Source organism: Tachypleus tridentatus, chromosome 10 (assembly GCF_004210375.1).
Source record: "Tachypleus tridentatus isolate NWPU-2018 chromosome 10, ASM421037v1, whole genome shotgun sequence".
NCBI classification, from domain to species: Eukaryota; Metazoa; Arthropoda; class Merostomata; order Xiphosura; family Limulidae; genus Tachypleus; species Tachypleus tridentatus.
Window position 1 is genome coordinate 117,186,776 of NC_134834.1, and position 21,559 is coordinate 117,208,334.

General features: G+C 33.0%; 1 protein-coding gene across 2 annotated transcripts; it reads left to right on the plus strand.

Annotated features, from left to right (window-relative positions):
- The first annotated feature begins 252 nt into the window (after positions 1–252).
- Positions 253–18,358, plus strand: LOC143230152 (uncharacterized). 2 transcript variants are annotated; one of them, XM_076463229.1, is made up of 4 exons: positions 253–509; positions 2,307–2,388; positions 14,453–14,632; positions 15,677–18,358. In XM_076463229.1, the coding sequence occupies exons 2-4, from the start codon at positions 2,320–2,322 to the stop codon at positions 16,292–16,294; spliced, it is 867 nt and encodes a 288-aa protein (XP_076319344.1). In that variant the 5' UTR covers positions 253–509; positions 2,307–2,319; the 3' UTR covers positions 16,295–18,358. The 2 variants fall into 2 exon arrangements, with proteins under 2 accessions (XP_076319344.1, XP_076319343.1); XM_076463228.1 differs by having other exon boundaries at positions 256–509; positions 15,674–18,358.
- Positions 18,359–21,559: the final 3,201 nt, after the last annotated feature.

The following is a 21,559-nucleotide window of genomic DNA, read 5'->3' on the forward strand; positions in this document are numbered from 1 at the left end:
CTTTACGTGAAATATTAAAACAAGCATATTGATAATGACACCACCTGGTAGTTTCTTATTGAGACTCTTACTACCGACCTAATTAAATACCCCAGCTTTATGCGTTTTAGAGAATATCTGGAGCAAGCTTTGATCACAATTGATGTTTATAAAGTAACTATGTAAATATTCTTTCAAGGATGTGTTTACGTTTTTCTAAAAGCTAATAACGTCTTTCTAAGTCACACCGTTACTGTGTAGAGGTGCACATAGAAGGTCGTAAGATATGTTCTTTATAAACAGTGTTCCGTCATCATATTGTCTTTTGCTGGCCAAGTGGCTGTAGAGAAAAATTCGCAAAATACAGTCAGCGTCTTTATCGCAGTCTCCGCGCTGTTTCTTGTTGTTATGGCAACTTCGTGAGTAGGTAGCAGATTAAAATGATATTGTATCGTTGTGAATGTGTGTGTTCGAACTTGTTCTTTCTTCGATGACGACAAAAGAGGAACCCACACTGCAGAGTGAAAAGGGTAAAACAGGCTTTTTTATGTGTGTGAGTGTTTCAATTAATAATTATTCTGAAATCTAGCGATATCTAGAAAGTTATGTGTGTGTTTTTTTATGGGGAAACCTTTAACGGTTTTCTACGTAAAGCATTTTTATGGTCATGGTCGGTATTTCCTCCTGTCACAATAGATATAAATAACATAATAGGTGCTGCTTTACTTCTCTATGTGTTCTACTAGGTACTGGTTCTTTAAAATGTTTTAAATATTATTATAGATAGCGCTTTTGGTCTACAAAAGGAATTTGCTCACTCTATGCCCCAAGAGGAAATATGTACCTATTAAAAGTGAATGAATTTCGTATTACAAGACTTGTGATTAGTTCAAAGCGTCTTGGATTATTAATTCCAGAGAGAAACTGGCTTAACATGATTTGTTTGAAACGAATAGAGTTTCCATATTCTAGAACTGTTTTAAGTTTAGACAATTCCAGAAGACATCCGTCACACAGTTTCTCCTGAAACGGTTCAATATACTGGACATTTCCTAATAGTTCGAGCGAGTCTAATGCGCTTTGGTTCAAGTTTTTTTAGCAATAGTTTAAACAGAAGTAAAATCTTTAGAAAAAAATTCATAAATAGCATTACGTCTGCACAAGTGAATAACACACCAACATTTTTTTTAATATCAGGAAAGAAGCAAAGACAGACGTAAATATCATCTACACGAGAATCTAAAAGGAATAAAGAAATTCTCTATTTTACCAATTTAATCACAATTTTAGAGAAATTTTGTTAATCTTGAACCAAAGAAATCATTTTGACCACCATAATCCAGGTTAATTTAATACAGGCAATACTGTAGTAAATATCGAACGGTTATTACTACTATAGTTAAAATTTTTAAGATAGACAATTAAGGTTGCAGCAGTTGTCAACTAGGTTTCAAAATCATAGTCCACGTTGATTCAATATAGACGATTAAGGTTGGTATGAAATAGAGACATGGTTCTGATTACAGAAACAAATTAAGGAAAGTAAAGCTATAGTTCTGATTACAGAAACAAGATAACGAAAGTAAAGCTTCGTTCAATTACAGAAACAAAATAAGGAAAGTAAAGCTTGGTTATGATTACGGAAACAGAATAAGGAAAGTAAACTTATGATTCTGTTTAGGGAAACAAAATAAGGAAAGTAAAGCTATGGTTCTGATAACAGATACAAAATAAGGAAAGAAAATAAAGCTATGGGTCTTATTACAGGAACAAAATAAGGAAAGTAAAGCTATGGCTCTAATTACAGAAACAAAATAAGGAAAGTAAAGCAATGACTTTGATTACAGAAACATATAAAGGAAAGTAAAACTTAGTTATGATTACAGATACAAAATAAGGAAAGAAAGTAAATCTATGTCTCTGATTATAGAAAGAAAATAAGGAAAGTAAAGCCATGGCTCTGATTACAGAAACAAAATAAGAAAAGTAAAGCTATGGTTATGATTGCAGAAACAAAATAAGGAGAGTAAAGCTATGACTAATTAGAGAAACAAAATAATTAAAGCTATAATTCTGATCCAATAATCAAATATAACAAACAGGTTATTAGGTAAACGTGGGAAGTTTGTAATTTCTGATGTTCTTGTAAAACTATACTATGAGCATTATATTTCCATGTTGACTATCATGTTCTCTGTGTTCATTCAGAAGCCTTAGAAGTAGAAGGGTTCTAATGAAGACTGGTGTAGACTCAACAGCTAAACAAATACAGGTTACTGTTGGCAGGTGTGAAAAGATAGTTAGGTTTTAGTGTTTCTTTTACGTAGGTAATCCAGTGGCATGCAAGGACCAGTGGGTTCGGGTAGCATGGATGGAAATGGGATTGATCAAGCTGCATCAGTTATAGAGGTGAGGCCAAGACTGATAGCATGACAAAAAGACAATTCTATCTCTTTATGCTTTTATGTCTTTCTCTCTCTCCCTGACTAGGTTTTTGAAAACATTTATAAATTATTTCCTAACAATAGATAGAATCCAACAGAATAAAACTTAATAGTGACAAAATCTTACACTTACATAAATTATTTATGTAAAGCAGTAGTCACAAAGTACCACAGATATATAAATTGGTAGTCATTAAATACCACAGCTATATAAATCAGTAAACACAAAATACCACAGCTATATAAATCAGGAATCACAAAATACCACAGCTATATATTTCAGTAGATTGAAAATACTACAGCTATGTAAATCAGTAATCACAAAATACCACAGATATATAAATCAGGAATCACAAAATACCATTGTTATATAAATCAGGAATTACAAAATACCACAGATATATAAATCAGGATTCACAAAATACCATTGTTATATAAATCAGGAATCACAAAATACCACAGTTTATAAATCAGGAATCACAAAATTCTAGAGCTATATATATCAGGAATAACAAAATACAACAGATATATATATATATCAGTAGTTAGAAAATACTACAGATATATAAATCAGTAGTCACAAAGTACCACAGATCTAAAATTCAGTAGTCACAAAATACCACTGCTACACACATCAGGAATACCAAAATACCACAGATATATAAATCAGGAATCACAAAATACCACAGTTATATACGTCAGGAATCACAAAATAACAGTTACATAAATCAGGAATCACAAAATATCACAGGTATATATATATATAAGTAGTTAGAAAATACTACAGCTATATAAATCAGGAGTCACAAAATACCACAGTTATATATTTCAGTAGTTAGAAAATATTACAACTATATAAATCAGGAATAACAAGATACCACAAATATATATATATATATCAGTTGTTATAAAATACTACAGCTATATAAGTCAATAATCGCAAAATACCACAGCTACATAAATCTGGAATAACAAAATACCACAGATATATAAATCAGGAATCACAAAATACCACAGTTATATGAATCTGGAATAACAAAGTACCACAGATATATAAATCAAGAATCACAAAATACCACATTTATATAAATCACGAATCACTAAATTCTACAGCTATATGTATCAAGAAACACAATATACTACAGTTATATAAATCAGGAATCACAAAATTCTTGAGCTATATATATAAGGAATCACAAAATACGACAGATATATACACTGTGGTATCGTGTGATTCCTGATTTATGTGGCTGTAATATTTTCTAACCACTGAAATATATATCTGTGGTATTTTGTGACTCCTCATTTATATAGCTGTAGTACTTTCTAACTGCTGATATACACTGCTGGCCAAAATCTTAAGGCCAATTAACATAAAGAAAAAATATGCATTATGCGCTCTTAGACTCAATCACTTATTTGAGTAGAGCTTCAAAAGATGAAAATAAGAAAAGGGAAAATAAAAATAAAATCTTTTTAGCATTTAATGGGGAAAATGTGAACACTATGAAATTAGCCTAAACTGGTCAAAAGTTTAAGGCCATACCAAAAAGAAGACCTAAACAGGGTAGGAAATGCCCAATAAGAGGTCTCAGTAGTGAGTTGCATGGCCGTCATTGCGAATAACTTCAAATATTCACTCTGGCATGGTCGATATAAGCGTTTGCAGGTGGCTGGCTGGAATATTATTTCAAGTGGTGAAGATGGCTTCACGAAGATCATGCACTGTTTGGAATTGACGTCCATTTCTATAGACTTCCCTTGCCATCCACCTCCAAACATTTTCAATAAGGTTCAGTTCGGGCGAACACGCTGGATGGCCCAAAAGAATCACGTTATTCGCCATGAAAACTTCCTTCGTTTTTTCGGGCATTGTGGATTGCAGCGTTGTCCTGCTGAAAGAACCAGTCATTTTCACACAAGCGAGAGCCTTCATTCAATAAGGATGCTTTCTCCAACATGCCAATGTCGCCAGCTGCTGTGTGACGCCCATGTATAACCTGAAGTTCCATTGTTCCATGGAAGGAGAAAGCACCCCAGATCATGATAGAACCTCCTCCACTGTGTCGTGTAGAAAATGTCTCCGGTGGGATATCCTTATCGTGCCAGTAACGCTGAAAGCCATCTGGACCATTCAGGTTAATTTTTTTCTCATCAGGGAACAAAACCTTCGTCCACTTTTCTACGTCCCATGTTTGGTGCTTCTCAGCAAAGTTTAACCGAGCTGTTTGGTGGTGTGGAAGGAGGCGTGGCCTTTAAAGACGTTTACGTTTTTTTAAAGCCTTTCTCTCACAGATGCTGTCTTATTGTTCTTGAGCTGCATTCTGCATCCGTAAGGCCTTAATGTGGTTCGACGATCGTCTGGTGTCTTTCCGGACAACCCGTCGAATCCTCCTGCTCAACGCCGGCGAAATTTTCTTGAGCCGACCACTTGAAATTATAGTTATGTGTCCCTTAGGGTCTTTTAACAAATTTGCAACAACAGTTTTACTCCGCCCAATCTTACCAGCGATGGCACGTTGAGAGAAACCTTGCTTTTGCAGCTCCACAATTCTGCCACGTTCAAACTCTGTCAACTTTTTAGCCTTTGCCATGTTTTAACCCAATGTAACACATGAGATGTCAGTGGGAGATGTTGACAACGTTAATGCTTGAACACAAATGACTAAATTTCGTTACGTATTTACCGATGAACGCTTCCTTTCAGTATGGTCTCAAACTTTTGACCAGCTGGTATTTAGGCTAATTTCATAGTATTCACATTTTCCCTAATAAATGTTAAAATATTTTTTCCTCTTCTTACTTTTATCTTTCGAAGCTTTACTCAAATAAGTGGTTCAGTCTAGCAATGCAAAATACATATTTTTTATTTATGTTCATTGACCTTAAGATTTTGCTAGCAGGGTATATCAGTAGTTAGAAAATACTACACCTATATAAATCAGGATTCACAAAATACCACAGATATATTTTTCAGTAGCTAGAAAATAATACATCTATATAAATCGGGAATCACAATATACTACAGTTATATAAATCAGGCATCATAAAATTCTAGAGCTATGTATATCAGGAATTAAAAATACCACAGTTATATAAATCAAGAATCACAAAATACCACAGTTACATAAATCAAGAATCACAAAATACCACAGTTACATAAATCAAGAATCACAAAATACCACAGTTACATAAAACAGGAATCATGAAACATCCAAGTTATATAATTCGGGAACAACAAACTACCACAACTCTATAAATCAGTAATCACAAAACATCACAGCTACATAAATCAGAAATCACAAAATGTCACTGTTATATAAATCAGGAATTAGAGAATACTATACATATATATGTATCAGTTGTTCCAACATACCACAGTTAAATAAATCAAGAATCACAAAATACCACAGTTATATAAACCAGGAATTACAAAATACCAGAGTTATAGAATTCAGAAATCAGAAAATGCCACAGCTATATAAATAAGGAATCACGAAATATCAGTAGTTAGAAAATACTACAGCTATGTAGATCAGGAATCATGAAATACCACAGCTACATAAATCAGAAATCTTAAAATGTCACTGTTATATAAATCAGGAATTAGAAAATACTATATACATATGTGTCAGTTGTTTTAAAATACCATAGCTATAGAAATCAAGGATCAGAAACTACCATAGTTATATAAATGAATAATCACAAAATACCTTAGGTATATGAATCAGAATTCAGAAAATACCCAAGCTATATAAATTAGGTTTCACAAAATACCTCTGTTATATAAATGAAGAATTACAAAATTCCAGATATAGATATCAGTAGTTTCAAAATATTACAGCTATATAAATCTGGAATAACAAATAGCACAGTTATATAAATCAGGAATCACAAAATACGACAGGTATGTGAATGAGGAATCAAGAAATACCGGGGCTATATAAATCAGGTATTATAAAATACCACAGATATATATATCAGTAGTTACAAAATACTACAGCTATAAAGACCAGAAATTACTAAATATCATAGCTATATTAATCAGTAATCACAAAATACCATTGTTGTATAACTCAGAAATCACAAAATTCTAGAGCTATGTATATCAGGAATCACAAAATACCACAGTTATATAATTCAAGAATCAAAATACCAGAGCGATATAAATCAGGAATCACAAAATATCACAGCTACATAAATCTGGAAGCACTAAATACCAAAGTTATATAAATCAGATATCACAGAAAGACAATGTAATATACATCAGGAATCACAAAATACTACAGATATAAATAGCAGTAGTTACAAAATACCACAGCTAAATAAATCAGGAATCAGAAAATACTACAGTTGTATAAATCAGGATATATAAAATGCCACAGTTGTATAAATCAGTCATCCCAAAATGCCACAGATATAAATATCAGTAGTTAGAAATTACTACGTCAACAGAAAATCAGGAATCACAATACACCACCACTATATAAATCAGGAATGAAAAAATACTACAGATATACATATATATCAGTAGTTACAAAATACCACAGCCATATAAATCTGGAATAACAAATAGCACAGTTATATAAATGAGGAATCAAAAAATACCATGGATATATACATGTAAAGTTAGAAAATACCACAGCAAAATAAATAAGATATCACAAAATACCACTGTTCTATAAATCAGAAAGCACAAAATATCACTGGTATATAAATCAGGAATTACAAAATAGACAACTACATAAGTTAGGAATCACAAAACACCACAGACATATAAATCAGGAATCACAAAATACAGAGTTTTATAAATGATCATACACAAAGTACAACAAATATATATGAGAGTAGCTACAAAATTCCACAGCTATATAAACCAGGAAACACAAAATACCAGAGTTATGGAATTCAAGAATCAAAAAATGCCACAGCTGCATAAATCAGCAATCAGAAAATGCCACAGATATAGATATCAGTAGTTAGAAAATACTACAACTATGCAAATTAGGAATGACAATATACGAGAGATAGACAAATCAATAACCACAAAATGCCACAGTTATATAAATCTGGAAACACAAAATACCATACCTATAAAAACCAGGAATCACAAAATACTACAGGTATATGAGTCAGAAATCCTAAAATGCCACAACTATATATTTAAGGAATCACAAAATACCACAGTTTTATAAATGAGGAATCACAAAATATGACGAATATATATATCAGTAGTTAGGAAGTACCACAGCTTTGTAAATCAGTAATCACAAAACACCACAGTCATATGAATGTGAAGTCTCAAAATACCACAACTGTAGGAATCAAAAATCACAAAATACCACAGATATACAAATCAGTAGTTAGAAAACAGTAAAATTATAGAAATCAGGAATCAAAATACCACATCTACATAAATCATGAATCACAAAATACCAGATATATATATATATATACTCTTCAAAAAAAGAAACGCAAAAGGCAAAATTTGAGACAAATTGTTAACAAGTTTATTCCGGGTAGTTCTGTATGACATGTGTGAAACTTTGCACATTCACTGCTGAACATCCAAAGTCTGCAAAGGCGAAGTCCACGTTCACTAGTTGAAGTTTAACGTCACTCAACGTCAATAATGAGTATGCCCCCCGTGCGCGTCAATAACTGTTTGGCATCTCCTGCCCATGAATCACATCATGTGGAATGGCTGTCCACTCAGCCTGAAAAATTGCTGCAAGCTGAGGTAGAGTCTGCGGTTGAGGTTGTCGCCATCGCAGACGTCGGTCCAACTCGTCCCAAAGATGTTTGATGGGGTTTAAATCTGGTGATTAGGAGGGCCAGAGAAGAACGTTGATGTTGTGGTGTCTCAAAAAGACAGTGGTGAGTCGGGCTGTGTGAGGACGGGCGTTGTCATGTTGAAAAACGTCGTTGACGTTCACCATGATGGGTTGCACATGGGGCCTAAGAATCTCGTCGACGGTTGCGTACGGTCTGATCGGAAATCCTACGCAGTCCTGGTATGGGTGAGGCAGTAGACGTCGCAGTGGTGGTCCTATCCCAAAGGTGACGTAACCGGATGTAGCGATCTTGTGCAGGCGTGGTCACACGAGGTCTGCCAGATCGTGGACGGTCACGAGTTGATCCATGTTGTTGGTGACGATTCCATAGCCTTGTGATGGTGCTTCGGTGGACATTCACAGCTCTGGCAACATCTGATCGAGATTCGCCTGCTTCAAAGCGACCAATGGCGTTGTTGCGTTGTGATAACGTCAGTCTTGGCGTAACTGTATTGCGTGTCGGTGGCTTAACACTGAGCTATGGAAACCGAGAACCCGTCACTTTTATAGGGATTTTGCACATGTTGCACTTGCAGAACATGCAGATCTCTCAAAAAACTTTATTGGACATGCATGCGAAAAATCCGATGTTTTTCTCCGTTTTCAAAGTGCACAACTTTTATTGTCATTTTGGTCTGACAATCAGTGCCTTAACACGTGTAACATCACATACTCTGAGCTTGTAACGTTGTTACATATATTTCTCTTTAAAATGAAAAAATATCTCTTTTGCGTTTCTTTTTTTGAAGAGTATATATATATACATATATATATACATATATATATGTATAACAGTAGTCAGAAAGTACTTCATAAATATAAATGAGGAATCACAAAATCCCACTGTTATATAAATTAGGAATCACAAAATGCCAAAGTTTTATAAATGAGGAATCACAAAATCCCACTGTTATATAAATTAGGAATCACAAAATGCCAAAGTTTTATAAATGAGGAATCACAAAATATCATAACTATATAAATCCGTAATCGCAAAATACGACAGATACATGTATCAGTAGTTGGAAAATATTACAGCTATATAAATCAGAAATCACAAAACTACCATAGCTATAGAAATCAGGAATCAGAAAATACCACAATTATATAAATGAATAATCACAAAATACCTCAGGTATATGAATTAGAATTAAGAAAATACCCCAGCTATATAAATTAGGTATCACAAAATAACTCTGCTATATAAATGAGGAATTACAAAATACCAGATATATATATATCATTAGTTTCAAAATACTGCAGCTATATAAGTCAGGAATCACAAAATACCACAGCTGTATAAATCAGGTATCACAAAATATCACAGGTATATGAATCTGGAATCACAAAATACCACAGCTGTATAAATCAGGTATCACAAAATATCACAGGTATATGAATCTGGAATCACAAAATACCACAGATATACATATGAGTAGTTACAAAATACTTCAGCTGTATAAATCAATAATTAGAAAACACCACAGATATATGAATCATGAATCACAAAATACCACAATTATATGAATCAACTGTAACCAAATAACACAGATTCAGAAATCAGTTGTCACAAAATATCCTAGTTATATTAATAAGTATTTGCCAAAGGTGCAAAGGTGAGTATAATCACAATTTTAAAGACCAGTTTAATATACAAAGATCACAGTTATAAATATTAGTGTAGTTATGAAATATTACAATTATAAACTTCAATACTTACAAAAGATCTAACCTGTAAATACCGCGAGTTACAAATCACTGTAATCAATTGTATGTATTTTTTGTTCCTTTATCAGGCTGCAGGTTACTTTATTTATGTTCGCAACATTTGGATTAATATAATTTTATCACTTTTTGGTATTTGTTTCTGTTGTCAAATATTACAACTGGTTTAAACTGCATCATGTAAAAAGTTAAGAATCGCTAGAGACTAGAATTTGCAGCATTTATGATTTTTTTGGATGTACAGTTGTCTGTATTTAAAGTTTTCTCAATTGAAAGTTGAAATTTGAGATGTATATAAAAGAAGTTGGGGATAGATGTTTCTGTCCATCTGTGTCAAAACTTCACAGTTAAATTTTGAAAATGAATGTGTCCTAGCTCTCAAAACTCATAACATCTATGCTTTGTCTTCATAAAGTATCTTTAAATTATAGAGAAGGGGATCTAGCTAATGGAAATAAATGTAGTCCCAAGTTCTTGGAAAAACAAAACGTAACATATTGGGAATTGTAACCAGCTGGCAGTGAAGATATTGGCCAACTGGCAGTTGAGATGTTGACCAACTAATAGTTGAGATATTGACTAATTGGTACTGTAGATGTTGACCAACAAACAGTGGAGATGTTGATCAACTGGTAGTGGATATGTTGATCAACTGGTTGTGGAGATGTTGACTAACTGGTACATAATATGTTGATGAACTGGTACTGGAGATGTTGACCAACTAACAGTAGCAATGTTAACTTACTGGTACACGAAATGTTGATGAACTGGTACTGGAGATGTTGACCAACTAACAGTAGCAATGTTAACTTACTGGTACACGAAATGTTGATGAACTGGTACTGGAGATGTTGACCAACTAACAGTAGCAATGTTGACTAACTGGTACACGAAATGTTGATGAACTGGTACTGGAGATGTTGGTCAACTAGTACTAGAAGTTTCTAACCATGTAATTTGGTATGTTAAACCCTGGAACTCATAGCCTGCTCTCGACACTGTGTGGTGCTGGTTTCAGAGAAAGCCAAGAACAGAAATGTAATGTGAAAAGGTGGAAAGCTTACTTTACACTGAAAACGTTAAATTGACCCATTTCAAACCACAATCACAAGTTAGAGGGTTTCCTTATGTTGGGGCCATTGATTAAGAGCCAAAAAATAACCACTTATAGGAGTTGCATCAGAGTTTGGTGATGTGGATTGTTTTCAGGTTCCTTTAAAATTTCTTTATATAAAAAAGAGACAAATATGGCAAGTTTCATTAAATTAAAATTGTTAATGAACAGTTGGGCCGATGATAATGAAGTAGTGGGGAGTCAATAATACACTTGAAGGGTGATGATAATGAATGAATATTCCTTTCAACTTATGTCTTAGTGCTATGGAAATGTTTCAAGACAATAAAATAAAACTTTAAAAAAATAATTACTGTCTTTTGTGACAATATTATTCTGATTCTGACCGTATTAATAACTGTACTCAGGCTATAAATGCTCTGGAAGAAAGTGTATATTTCTCGTGAGACTGTCTTTCTGAACAGAACATCTGATGAAATTTTTGCTGTTTGATATTGAAAACTACAGTTTTCACCAGTTTTATGGACAACATGTCAGTCACGTGACTGTTATGCTTGTTCGTTAGTCTTCATGGTTTTTAAGAAATTGCAAATGTTTGTTAAGTAAAAAACACGGGTATGATATATTGTTCCTACAAATAAGGCTTTGAAGATATTACTGTGCCAGTTGCTAAAACCAAACAAATCTTGATTTGAACAAATAAAGGAATAAGTTGCAACAGAAAACTCGATATTTATTTGCCCATTATTTAATGAAAACAAAGAGCTTAGCAAAACGTTTAAGCAATGCTGGAGTATTTAACGGGCCTGGCATGGTCAGGTCCTCATGGCGCTCGACTAGTAATACGAGAGTTGCGGATTCGAATCCCTGTCACTCGAACCTTGGTAGCCCTTTCGGCCATGGGGCGTTATAATGTTATGGCCAAACCCACTATTCGTTGGTAAGAGAGTAGGCCAATAGTTGGCGGTGAGTGATGATGACTAGCTGCGCACTCTCTAGTCTTGCATTGCTAAATATGCCTTATCACAGTTAGGGGTCTGCTGACATCATGGCGCGATGATGTGTGTGCTATTTACAGCGAGCGCACGTGGATCCAGGATGTACGGGCAAACAAACCGGTTGTTTGACTGACAGAATGGCACATGCAGGATCGTTTTTGAGAATAAAATTGTTGGGAGAGGATGTTCCAGGATCAAAGTTTTGTTATGAAGATGTAGATTAACTTTTAAATACTCAGCTGAAAAGATGGTTGTGATATCGTCGGCTCCCAGTCACGGGAAATTGCGCGATTCTGTTAGAAAGGTAAGGCGGCTTTATCAATGTTTTTTTTTTTTTATTATTCACACGAGTTAATTTCATTTTTTTATCATTCTATGTAACGTTAAAAACATATTCCCAATGTAAAGAAAGTAGTCTGTTTTCATGTGATTATATACCCATATATATATTATACACAGGTATAAGTAAGTGAATTGTACGGAATTGTGTTAGCTCGCATTTGTAGCTGTTTCACAATAGAATTTCCGTCCTTTAGGCCCAAACTCACTGTTAATTTCGGAAATTGTTTCGTATACTAGTACATTGTATATTCAAAACCCATTTCTCTTGAAAGAATGAATGTAATTACTGGGATATCATTTGATATCATAAAACACTGAACAATAAAAATACATTAGTTCATCTACGCTTATCTTTTTAATTCCTACCTAGTATAGTGGGTTGTACACGATGAGAACTAAGATTTTCCTCATTGATAAAAGGCTAGATGACAGAGAAACACGGGCTATAAATGGATCCGTAGTTTTCATAGACGATATTTGATTAGGGAGTGTTTCACCGTGTGGGTATTTGGGTATTCATGTTCAATACCCAGGAGGGTCAGGTACATTAGACCTCTTCCTTACGGGTCTCTTTTTTGCTGTCGATGTCAAGATGAAACTTGATTAGGGAGTATGAAACCCAACTATGTTTTTTGAATCTCCCACTGTTGTTACTGGGAAAGTTTGCCCGGTTTTTCCGGTTTCTATTCACGCATGTGCACTGGTGCACTACATCATGATCTAAAAATAGCATAAATCCACAACCTTGATAAAGTCTGTTAGCCTTCGTGTAGCTTTGTGCGAAATTAAAAAAAACGTATATTAACGTACGCAGACAGGAGAAAAATACAAAAAAATATATATATATATGAAAATACAAAAAAAAATTAAATGAAGAAAAAAAACAAGAGAAATAATAAAATGAAGAAAAAAAAACAAAAAAACTTCTTGTTCGTCCATGCATGGACTGAGCCCTGAAATGGGCCTGAGTATGATGTTATACTTTTACTCTGGCCCAAAGCTTAAAAAAAAACAACCCTAAAGACAGACGCTATAATCGTTCGGGAGGGAGGAAGAGGACAAATGTACCTGACCCTCCTGGGTATTTAACATCAATACCCAAATACCGACACAGTGGAACGTCCGTAGACAGGAGGAAGAGGTCGCGTGCACCTGACCCTAATGGGTATTCAAAGATTAACCTACCCAAATACCCACACAGAAGAAGCGAAGCGTAGATAGACACGGCATAAAACAAATATTCTAGTACGCTGACTTAAAATATGTAGAAACCTTGTGTAAAATTACTTTTATAAGGTACTGATATCAAGATATTGACGAAATGTCTATACACGACGTAAAATTCCTTTCTAAAATTCTGACATCAAAGAATGTAGACGCAAGATATACAATTACTTTTACAAAATATTGGTATTAAAGTACATAGACACTCGATTAAAATTATTCTAAAATACTGATGTTAAAGTATGTAGACACAACATATACAATTACTTTTATAAAATATTGACATTAAGACATATAGACACACGATTAAAATTACTAAAATACTGACATTAAAATGGTATAAACACAAGATATACAATTACTTTTACAAATTGTTGGCATTAAGACATATAGACACACGATTAAAATTACTTTCTAAGATGTTGATTTTTTTTAAATATAACATCATATTTCTGATACTGATATCAAAATTGGTATAGTGACGTTACGATACTAATTTTAATCAAGTTTTGTGTAGCGACGTCACTAAATTAATATTTTTCCAGACTTGAGTGGCGACGTTACGAAACTAATCATTCCAATGTTTTATAACGGTATTAAAAGGTTCTGTTAGACATCGTCGTAGTGTTTTATAAAGTAAAAGACGTTATTTAAAAGGTTCTTTTTGGCATAATTCCAGCGTCTTATAATGTAAATAATCTTAATAAGAAAGTCGTTTTTGGCATCATTCTTGTGTTTTATTCGGTAAATAATATTATTACGATGTTCCTTTTTGGTATCATTCTAGTGTACTTTGAAATTCCATACTTATGATTGTCCTGTTTTGTACAGAAGAATCAGATAGCAGAAGTACATTTGATTCACCAACTTTATCAAAAGCTTTATGGCCTGGACAGGAATCTCCAACAGCAACAGAAGGAGTTGGATGCGATTCGTCAACAGCTACTGGGCTCTGGGGCTCATCAGCATCCAATTGTTCAAGAGTTGTTTCAACAAATTTATGTTTCCAAGGTTACTTTGTTATTAACTTTCAGTTTGTTTCAGCATGGAACTGACTCAACGTATTCTTTGTTTTACAAAAGATTAAGTGGGCTCTAACTTAAAAATTCTATATAAAGCCAATTATTTCTGCTTCTAATATTATAATTAATAATATGCACTGTTTCATAGTCCAGTCTTTTCCATGTAATTTTCTGCTAGGAAAATTGTGCATGCTTAAATTCAGGTAACTTAATGGACAAATATAGAGATCCCAATAAGTTGCTGTTAGATTCATGGTTAAATTGAAGTAAGTAAGGGGCAAATCCACCTGTCCTGAATAAAGTGTCGCTAGATAAACTAATGACATGGGTATCCCTGAAAATTCTAAAGAAAACTCACTACATACAAGATAAACTAATGACATGGGTATCCCTGAAAATTCTAAAGGAAACTCACTACATACAAGATAAACTAATGACATAGGTATCCCTGAAAATTCTAAAGGAGACCCACTACATACAAGATAAACTAATGACATGGGTATCCCTGAAAATTCTAAAGGAAACTCACTACATACAAGATAAACTAATGACATGGGTCTCCCTGAAAATTCTAAAGGAGACCCACTACATGCAAGAGTGAATTGTTTTACATTATAATGTAAGAACAAAATGGCATTGTTTTGTTAAATACAAATAACTCAAATGTTTTTACATATTTGTGTTGGAACTACTTTTATAAACTATAGGATTAATTTCCACAAATGGAACTACCTGAGTATGGGAGTTCTCAGATGGAGTAACAGTAGGTTGAGAATAACTTAAATTTGATAAATTTTCATCAAGTAATTCCTATATCTTGAAATTCAGTTCATGTGTTATTATTAACATAAGTTTTTAGCTGGTCTGATGTCAAGAAGTTCACAATGGCTTGCTGAATGTTTGTACACTGTTTCTCTATATTATTTTTAGCTGGTCTGATATCAAGAAGTTCACAATGGTTTGCTGAATGTTTGTACACTATTTCTCTATATTATTTGCCCCTATATTCAAATTGTATTTCCTTTTCTAGCAGCAAGTTAACCAACAGAGCCAAGAACTAAGGAAGATAAGAACTGAGCTACAAACTAAACTAGAAATCATTCAAATGAAGTGGTCCAGTAGCCTTCGAGAACTGTTTCATTACGGTCTATCTAGAAGCGATTGTGATCTCTCAGAAACTGGAATCACTAGAACTCCATCCTGCTTTTCCAAGTTTACTCAAAGTGACAGCATAGGGTATGAGTTGTTTGTCCAATCACAGTTTTCTTCTGATCAAGAAATCTGTGGGGGCAGTAATATTTCCTTTCCCCAGGTACTAAGTAATGTGACTGTAAACTGTGACCAACCTACAAACCTGGAACAAGGTCCCATTTACCATTCTGCAGAAAAGCAGCAGTCTTTTCCAAGCACGACAGATTACCACTCAAATAGCTCAGAAGTATCTCAATTTTCATCTCACACCTTCTGTTCCATGTATCTTCCAAGAAGCCAGGATCAGCATCCATTTCTGTTGCAGCCATCCAGTACATGTGACCCACAGGAACTCAGCCAGCTTCCTGTAGGCTACCTGTTGGATGACAGTTCCCAGTCTCCTGATAGTCTTTTCACACATTCTAGTTTGTACACTGGAGAATTTGCCAGTAATTGTTGAAATTACTTTTAGGTTGATTGAATGACAGATAACTTTGATAAGTGGTTTTGAATGAGTTACAGTGTTAAAATCTCATATAATTTATACTATGTTTTCAAGAAACTGTTTCAGTTTCCATCTCTCTTTTGTTGTCACCTAACATTATGACTTACAAACTTTTCATTTGTTACTTCAGCTGCTGTTGGATTAATTGTATAAAACAAGTTAATATTTAAACATTTATAGCATTAAATATAAGTAATATATTGTTTTAAAATCCATAAAAACAGTTTTATTGCTTGTTACATGACAACTGTTGTTAAAATAATGATATTTAATATGGAATTAAACAAGTGTTATGTACAGTTTATACTGTATTGGGTTCTATATACTAATACTGTGTTATATAGTACTGTATTATGTGATGTATCTTGGAAGTGTACTATTTGTACTGTATTGGGTACCATATACTAATACTGTGTTACATAGTGATGTATTATGTGATGTATCTTGGAAGTGTACAATTTGTACTGTACTGGGTTCTATATACTAATACTGTGTTATATAGTACTCTATTGTGTGATGTATCTTGGAAGTGTACAATTTGTACTGTACTGGGTTCTATATACTAATACTGTGTTATATAGTACTCTATTGTGATGTATCTTGGAAGTGTACAATTTGTACTGTACTGGGTTCTATATACTAATACTGTGTTATATAGTACTCTATTGTGTGATGTATCTTGGAAGTGTACAATTTGTACTGTACTGGGTTCTATATACTAATACTGTGTTATATAGTACTCTATTGTGTGATGTATCTTGGAAGTGTACAATTTTTACTGTATTGGGTACTATATACTAATACTGTGTTATATAGTACTCTATTGTGTGATGTATCTTGGAAGTGTACAATTTGTACTGTACTGGGTTCTATATACTAATACTGTGTTATATAGTACTCTATTGTGTGATGTATCTTGGAAGTGTACAATTTGTACTGTACTGGGTTCTATATACTAATACTGTGTTATATAGTACTCTATTGTGTGATGTATCTTGGAAGTGTACAATTTGTACTGTACTGGGTTCTATATACTAATACTGTGTTATATAGTACTCTATTGTGTGATGTATCTTGGAAGTGTACTATTTGTACTGTATTGGGTACTATATACTAATACTGTGTTATATAGTACTCTATTGTGTGATGTATCTTGGAAGTGTACAATTTGTACTGTACTGGGTTCTATATACTAATACTGTGTTATATAGTACTCTATTGTGTGATGTATCTTGGAAGTGTACAATTTGTACTGTACTGGGTTCTATATACTAATACTGTGTTATATAGTACTCTATTGTGTGATGTATCTTGGAAGTGTACAATTTGTACTGTACTGGGTTCTATATACTAATACTGTGTTATATAGTACTCTATTGTGTGATGTATCTTGGAAGTGTACAATTTGTACTGTACTGGGTTCTATATACTAATACTGTGTTATATAGTACTCTATTGTGTGATGTATCTTGGAAGTGTACAATTTGTACTGTACTGGGTTCTATATACTAATACTGTGTTATATAGTACTCTATTGTGTGATGTATCTTGGAAGTGTACAATTTGTACTGTACTGGGTTCTATATACTAATACTGTGTTATATAGTACTCTATTGTGTGATGTATCTTGGAAGTGTACAATTTGTACTGTATTGGGTACTATATACTACTACTGTATTATATAGTGATGTATCTTGGAAGTGTACTATTTGTACTGTATTGGGTACTATATATTACTACTGTGTTATATAGTAATGTATATAGTGATGTATCTTGGAAGTGTGCAGGTTTATTGTATTAATACTGTATTTCATCATATACTGTATTTTTAAGAGTTTCAAGTTTGTTACATTGAGAGTTGTTTTTTATTCACTCCATGTGTTACTGTGACTGACTGACTTCACAGTAATAGTGAATACTTAAATACATGTACCTGCATTTAGTATTTGTATTGATCAAATTACAGTAGCAAATGTAACTAGAAAATAAAATATGAATAAGCTGGGGTTCTGTACTCTATAGATTTGTATATCTTTGTGTTCATTAGTCTATATTATATTTTTATAATATAAGCAAGTCCAAACATGCTCTCTGAAGGCTGATATTTTCTACAATGTGTTGCAGTGTACAAATAAACTAACTCATTAAATCAAAATAGAAATAAACATGAAAATGTTGTCATCATTCTTATTAATTATATTTACAGAATTACATTACATTTAGTTTAGATTTATGTGACACACAATATATTTAAAACATGTTATTTCCTCTTCTGCAGAAGCTTGTGTTGCACAGTAATTTTTTTTTGTTTTCCCTGTAATATGACTGATGTAAATTACAGGCAAGAATTTCATAATGCCAGGTTTATATGTTGTGGTTATACAACTTTCTTTAAAATAAATTAACATCATGGTTACACAGAATAAATGTTAAATTACATTAATGAAGAACCTTCACCAATTTGACTTATACATATTTCCCAGCTGTTTACAGAATGTATATATACTATACTAACTGTTGTTTACAAAACCTGTATGTACTATACTAACTGTTGTTTACAAAACCTGTATGTACTATACTAACTGTTGTTTACAGAACCTGTATGTACTATACTAACTGTTGTTTACAAAACCTGTATGTACTATACTAACTGTTGTTTACAGAACCTGTATGTACTATACTAACTGTTGTTTACAAAACCTGTATGTACTATACTAACTGTTGTTTCCAAAACCTGTATGTACTATACTAACTGTTGTTTACAGAACCTGTATGTACTATACTAACTGTTGTTTACAAAACTTGTATATATTATACTAACTGTTGTTTACAAAACCTGCATATACTATACTAACTGTTGTTTACAAAATATGCATATACTATACTAACTGTTGTTTACAAAACCTGTATATACTATACTAACTGTTGTTTACAAAACCTGTATGTACTATACTAACTGTTGTTTACAGAACCTGTATGTACTATACTAACTGTTGTTTACAGAACCTGTATGTACCATACTAACTGTTGTTTACAGAACCTCTGTGTACTATACTAACTGTTGTTTACAAAACCTGTATGTACTATACTAACTGTTGTTTACAAAACCTGTATGTACTATACTAACTGTTGTTTCCAGAACCTGTATGTACTATACTAACTGTTGTTTACAGAACCTGTATGTACTATACTAACTGTTGTTTACAGAACCTGTATGTACCATACTAACTGTTGTTTACAGAACCTCTGTGTACTATACTAACTGTTGTTTACAAAACCTGTATGTACTATACTAACTGTTGTTTACAAAACTGTATGTACAATACTAACTGTTGTTTACAGAACCTGTATATACTATACTAACTGTTGTTTACAAAACCTGTGTGTACTATATTAACTGTTGTTAATTATTATTAATCTGCCTAATTAATTTGTTGCAGATCTAGGAAGTTGATCCATTTCTTTTTTTTTCTGGATTTGAAGCTATATTCCAGGGTTGAAGTTCTGAAGAAATATATACCAAGAAGATTACAGTAGTAACACTATAGATTCAACTGTAAAACACTATAGAGTCCAGTGTAAAACACTGTAGAGTCCATTGTAAAACACCATGGAGTCCACTGTAAAACACTATGGAGTCCATTGTAAAACACTATGGAGTTCACTGTAAAACAGTATAGATTCCAGTGATAGAGTGTTTCCTAAAATAAAATAAAATCACCTTTTTTATGTTCAGTTAATATGAACATAGACTAACAAACAGTGCATCTGAAAACATATTCAGAAGAGTAATTAATACATTTGTATCACAAACACATGAAATATGTATCCATTCATGTCTTTATACTGATTTTAAAGAAGTGTAGAAGCAATACTAAAAACAGAACACAAGTATATAACACCAAACATTAAGTTATCTCAATACCCAGCTAGTGTAAATTGTAATAACAGTATAAGAGTACATTTAGTGACGTAAAATGGTAATACATCTCACTACACAGATAGTGGACATTGAAATAACAATATAAGTGTACATTTAGTGACGTGAAATGGTAATACATCTCACTACACAGTTAGTGGACATTGTAATAACAGTATAAGAGCACATTTAGTAACGTAAAATGGTAATACATCTCACTACACAGATAGTGGACATTGAAATAACAGTATAAGAGTACATTTAGTAACGTGAAATGGTAATACATCTCACTACACAGTTAGTGGACATTGAAATAACAGTATAAGAGTACATTTAGTAACGTAAAATGGTAATACATCTCACTACACAGATAGTGGACATTGAAATAACAGTATAAGAGTACATTTAGTAACGTGAAATGGTAATACATCTCACTACACAGTTAGTGGACATTGAAATAACAGTATAAGAGTACATTTAGTAACGTAAAATGGTAATACATCTCACTACACAGATAGTGGACATTGTAATAACAGTATAAGAGTACATTTAGTAACGTGAAATGGTAATACATCTCACTACACAGTTAGTGGACATTGTAATAACAGTATAAGAGTACATTTAGTGACGTAAAATGGTAATACATCTCACTACACAGATAGTGGACATTGAAATAACAGTATAAGAGTACATTTAGTAACGTGAAATGGTAATACATCTCACTACACAGTTAGTGGACATTGAAATAACAGTATAAGAGTACATTTAGTAACGTAAAATGGTAATACATCTCACTACACAGTTAGTGGACATTGTAATAACAGTATAAGAGTACATTTAGTAACGTAAAATGGTAATACATCTCACTACACAGATAGTGGACATTGTAATAACAGTATAAGAGTACATTTAGTGACGTAAAATGGTAATACATCTCACTACACAGATAGTGGACATTGTAATAACAGTATAAGAGTACATTTAGTGACGTAAAATGGTAATACATCTCACTACACAGATAGTGGACATTGTAATAACAGTATAAGAGTACATTTAGTGACGTAAAATGGTAATACATCTCACTACACAGATAGTGGACATTGTAATAACAGTATAAGAGTACATTTAGTAACGTTAAATGGTAATACATCTCACTACACAGTTAGTGGACATTGAAATAACAGTATAAGAGTACATTTAGTAACGTAAAATGGTAATACATCTCACTACACAGTTAGTGGACATTGTAATAACAGTATAAGTGTACATTTAGTAACGTAAAATGGTAATACATCTCACTA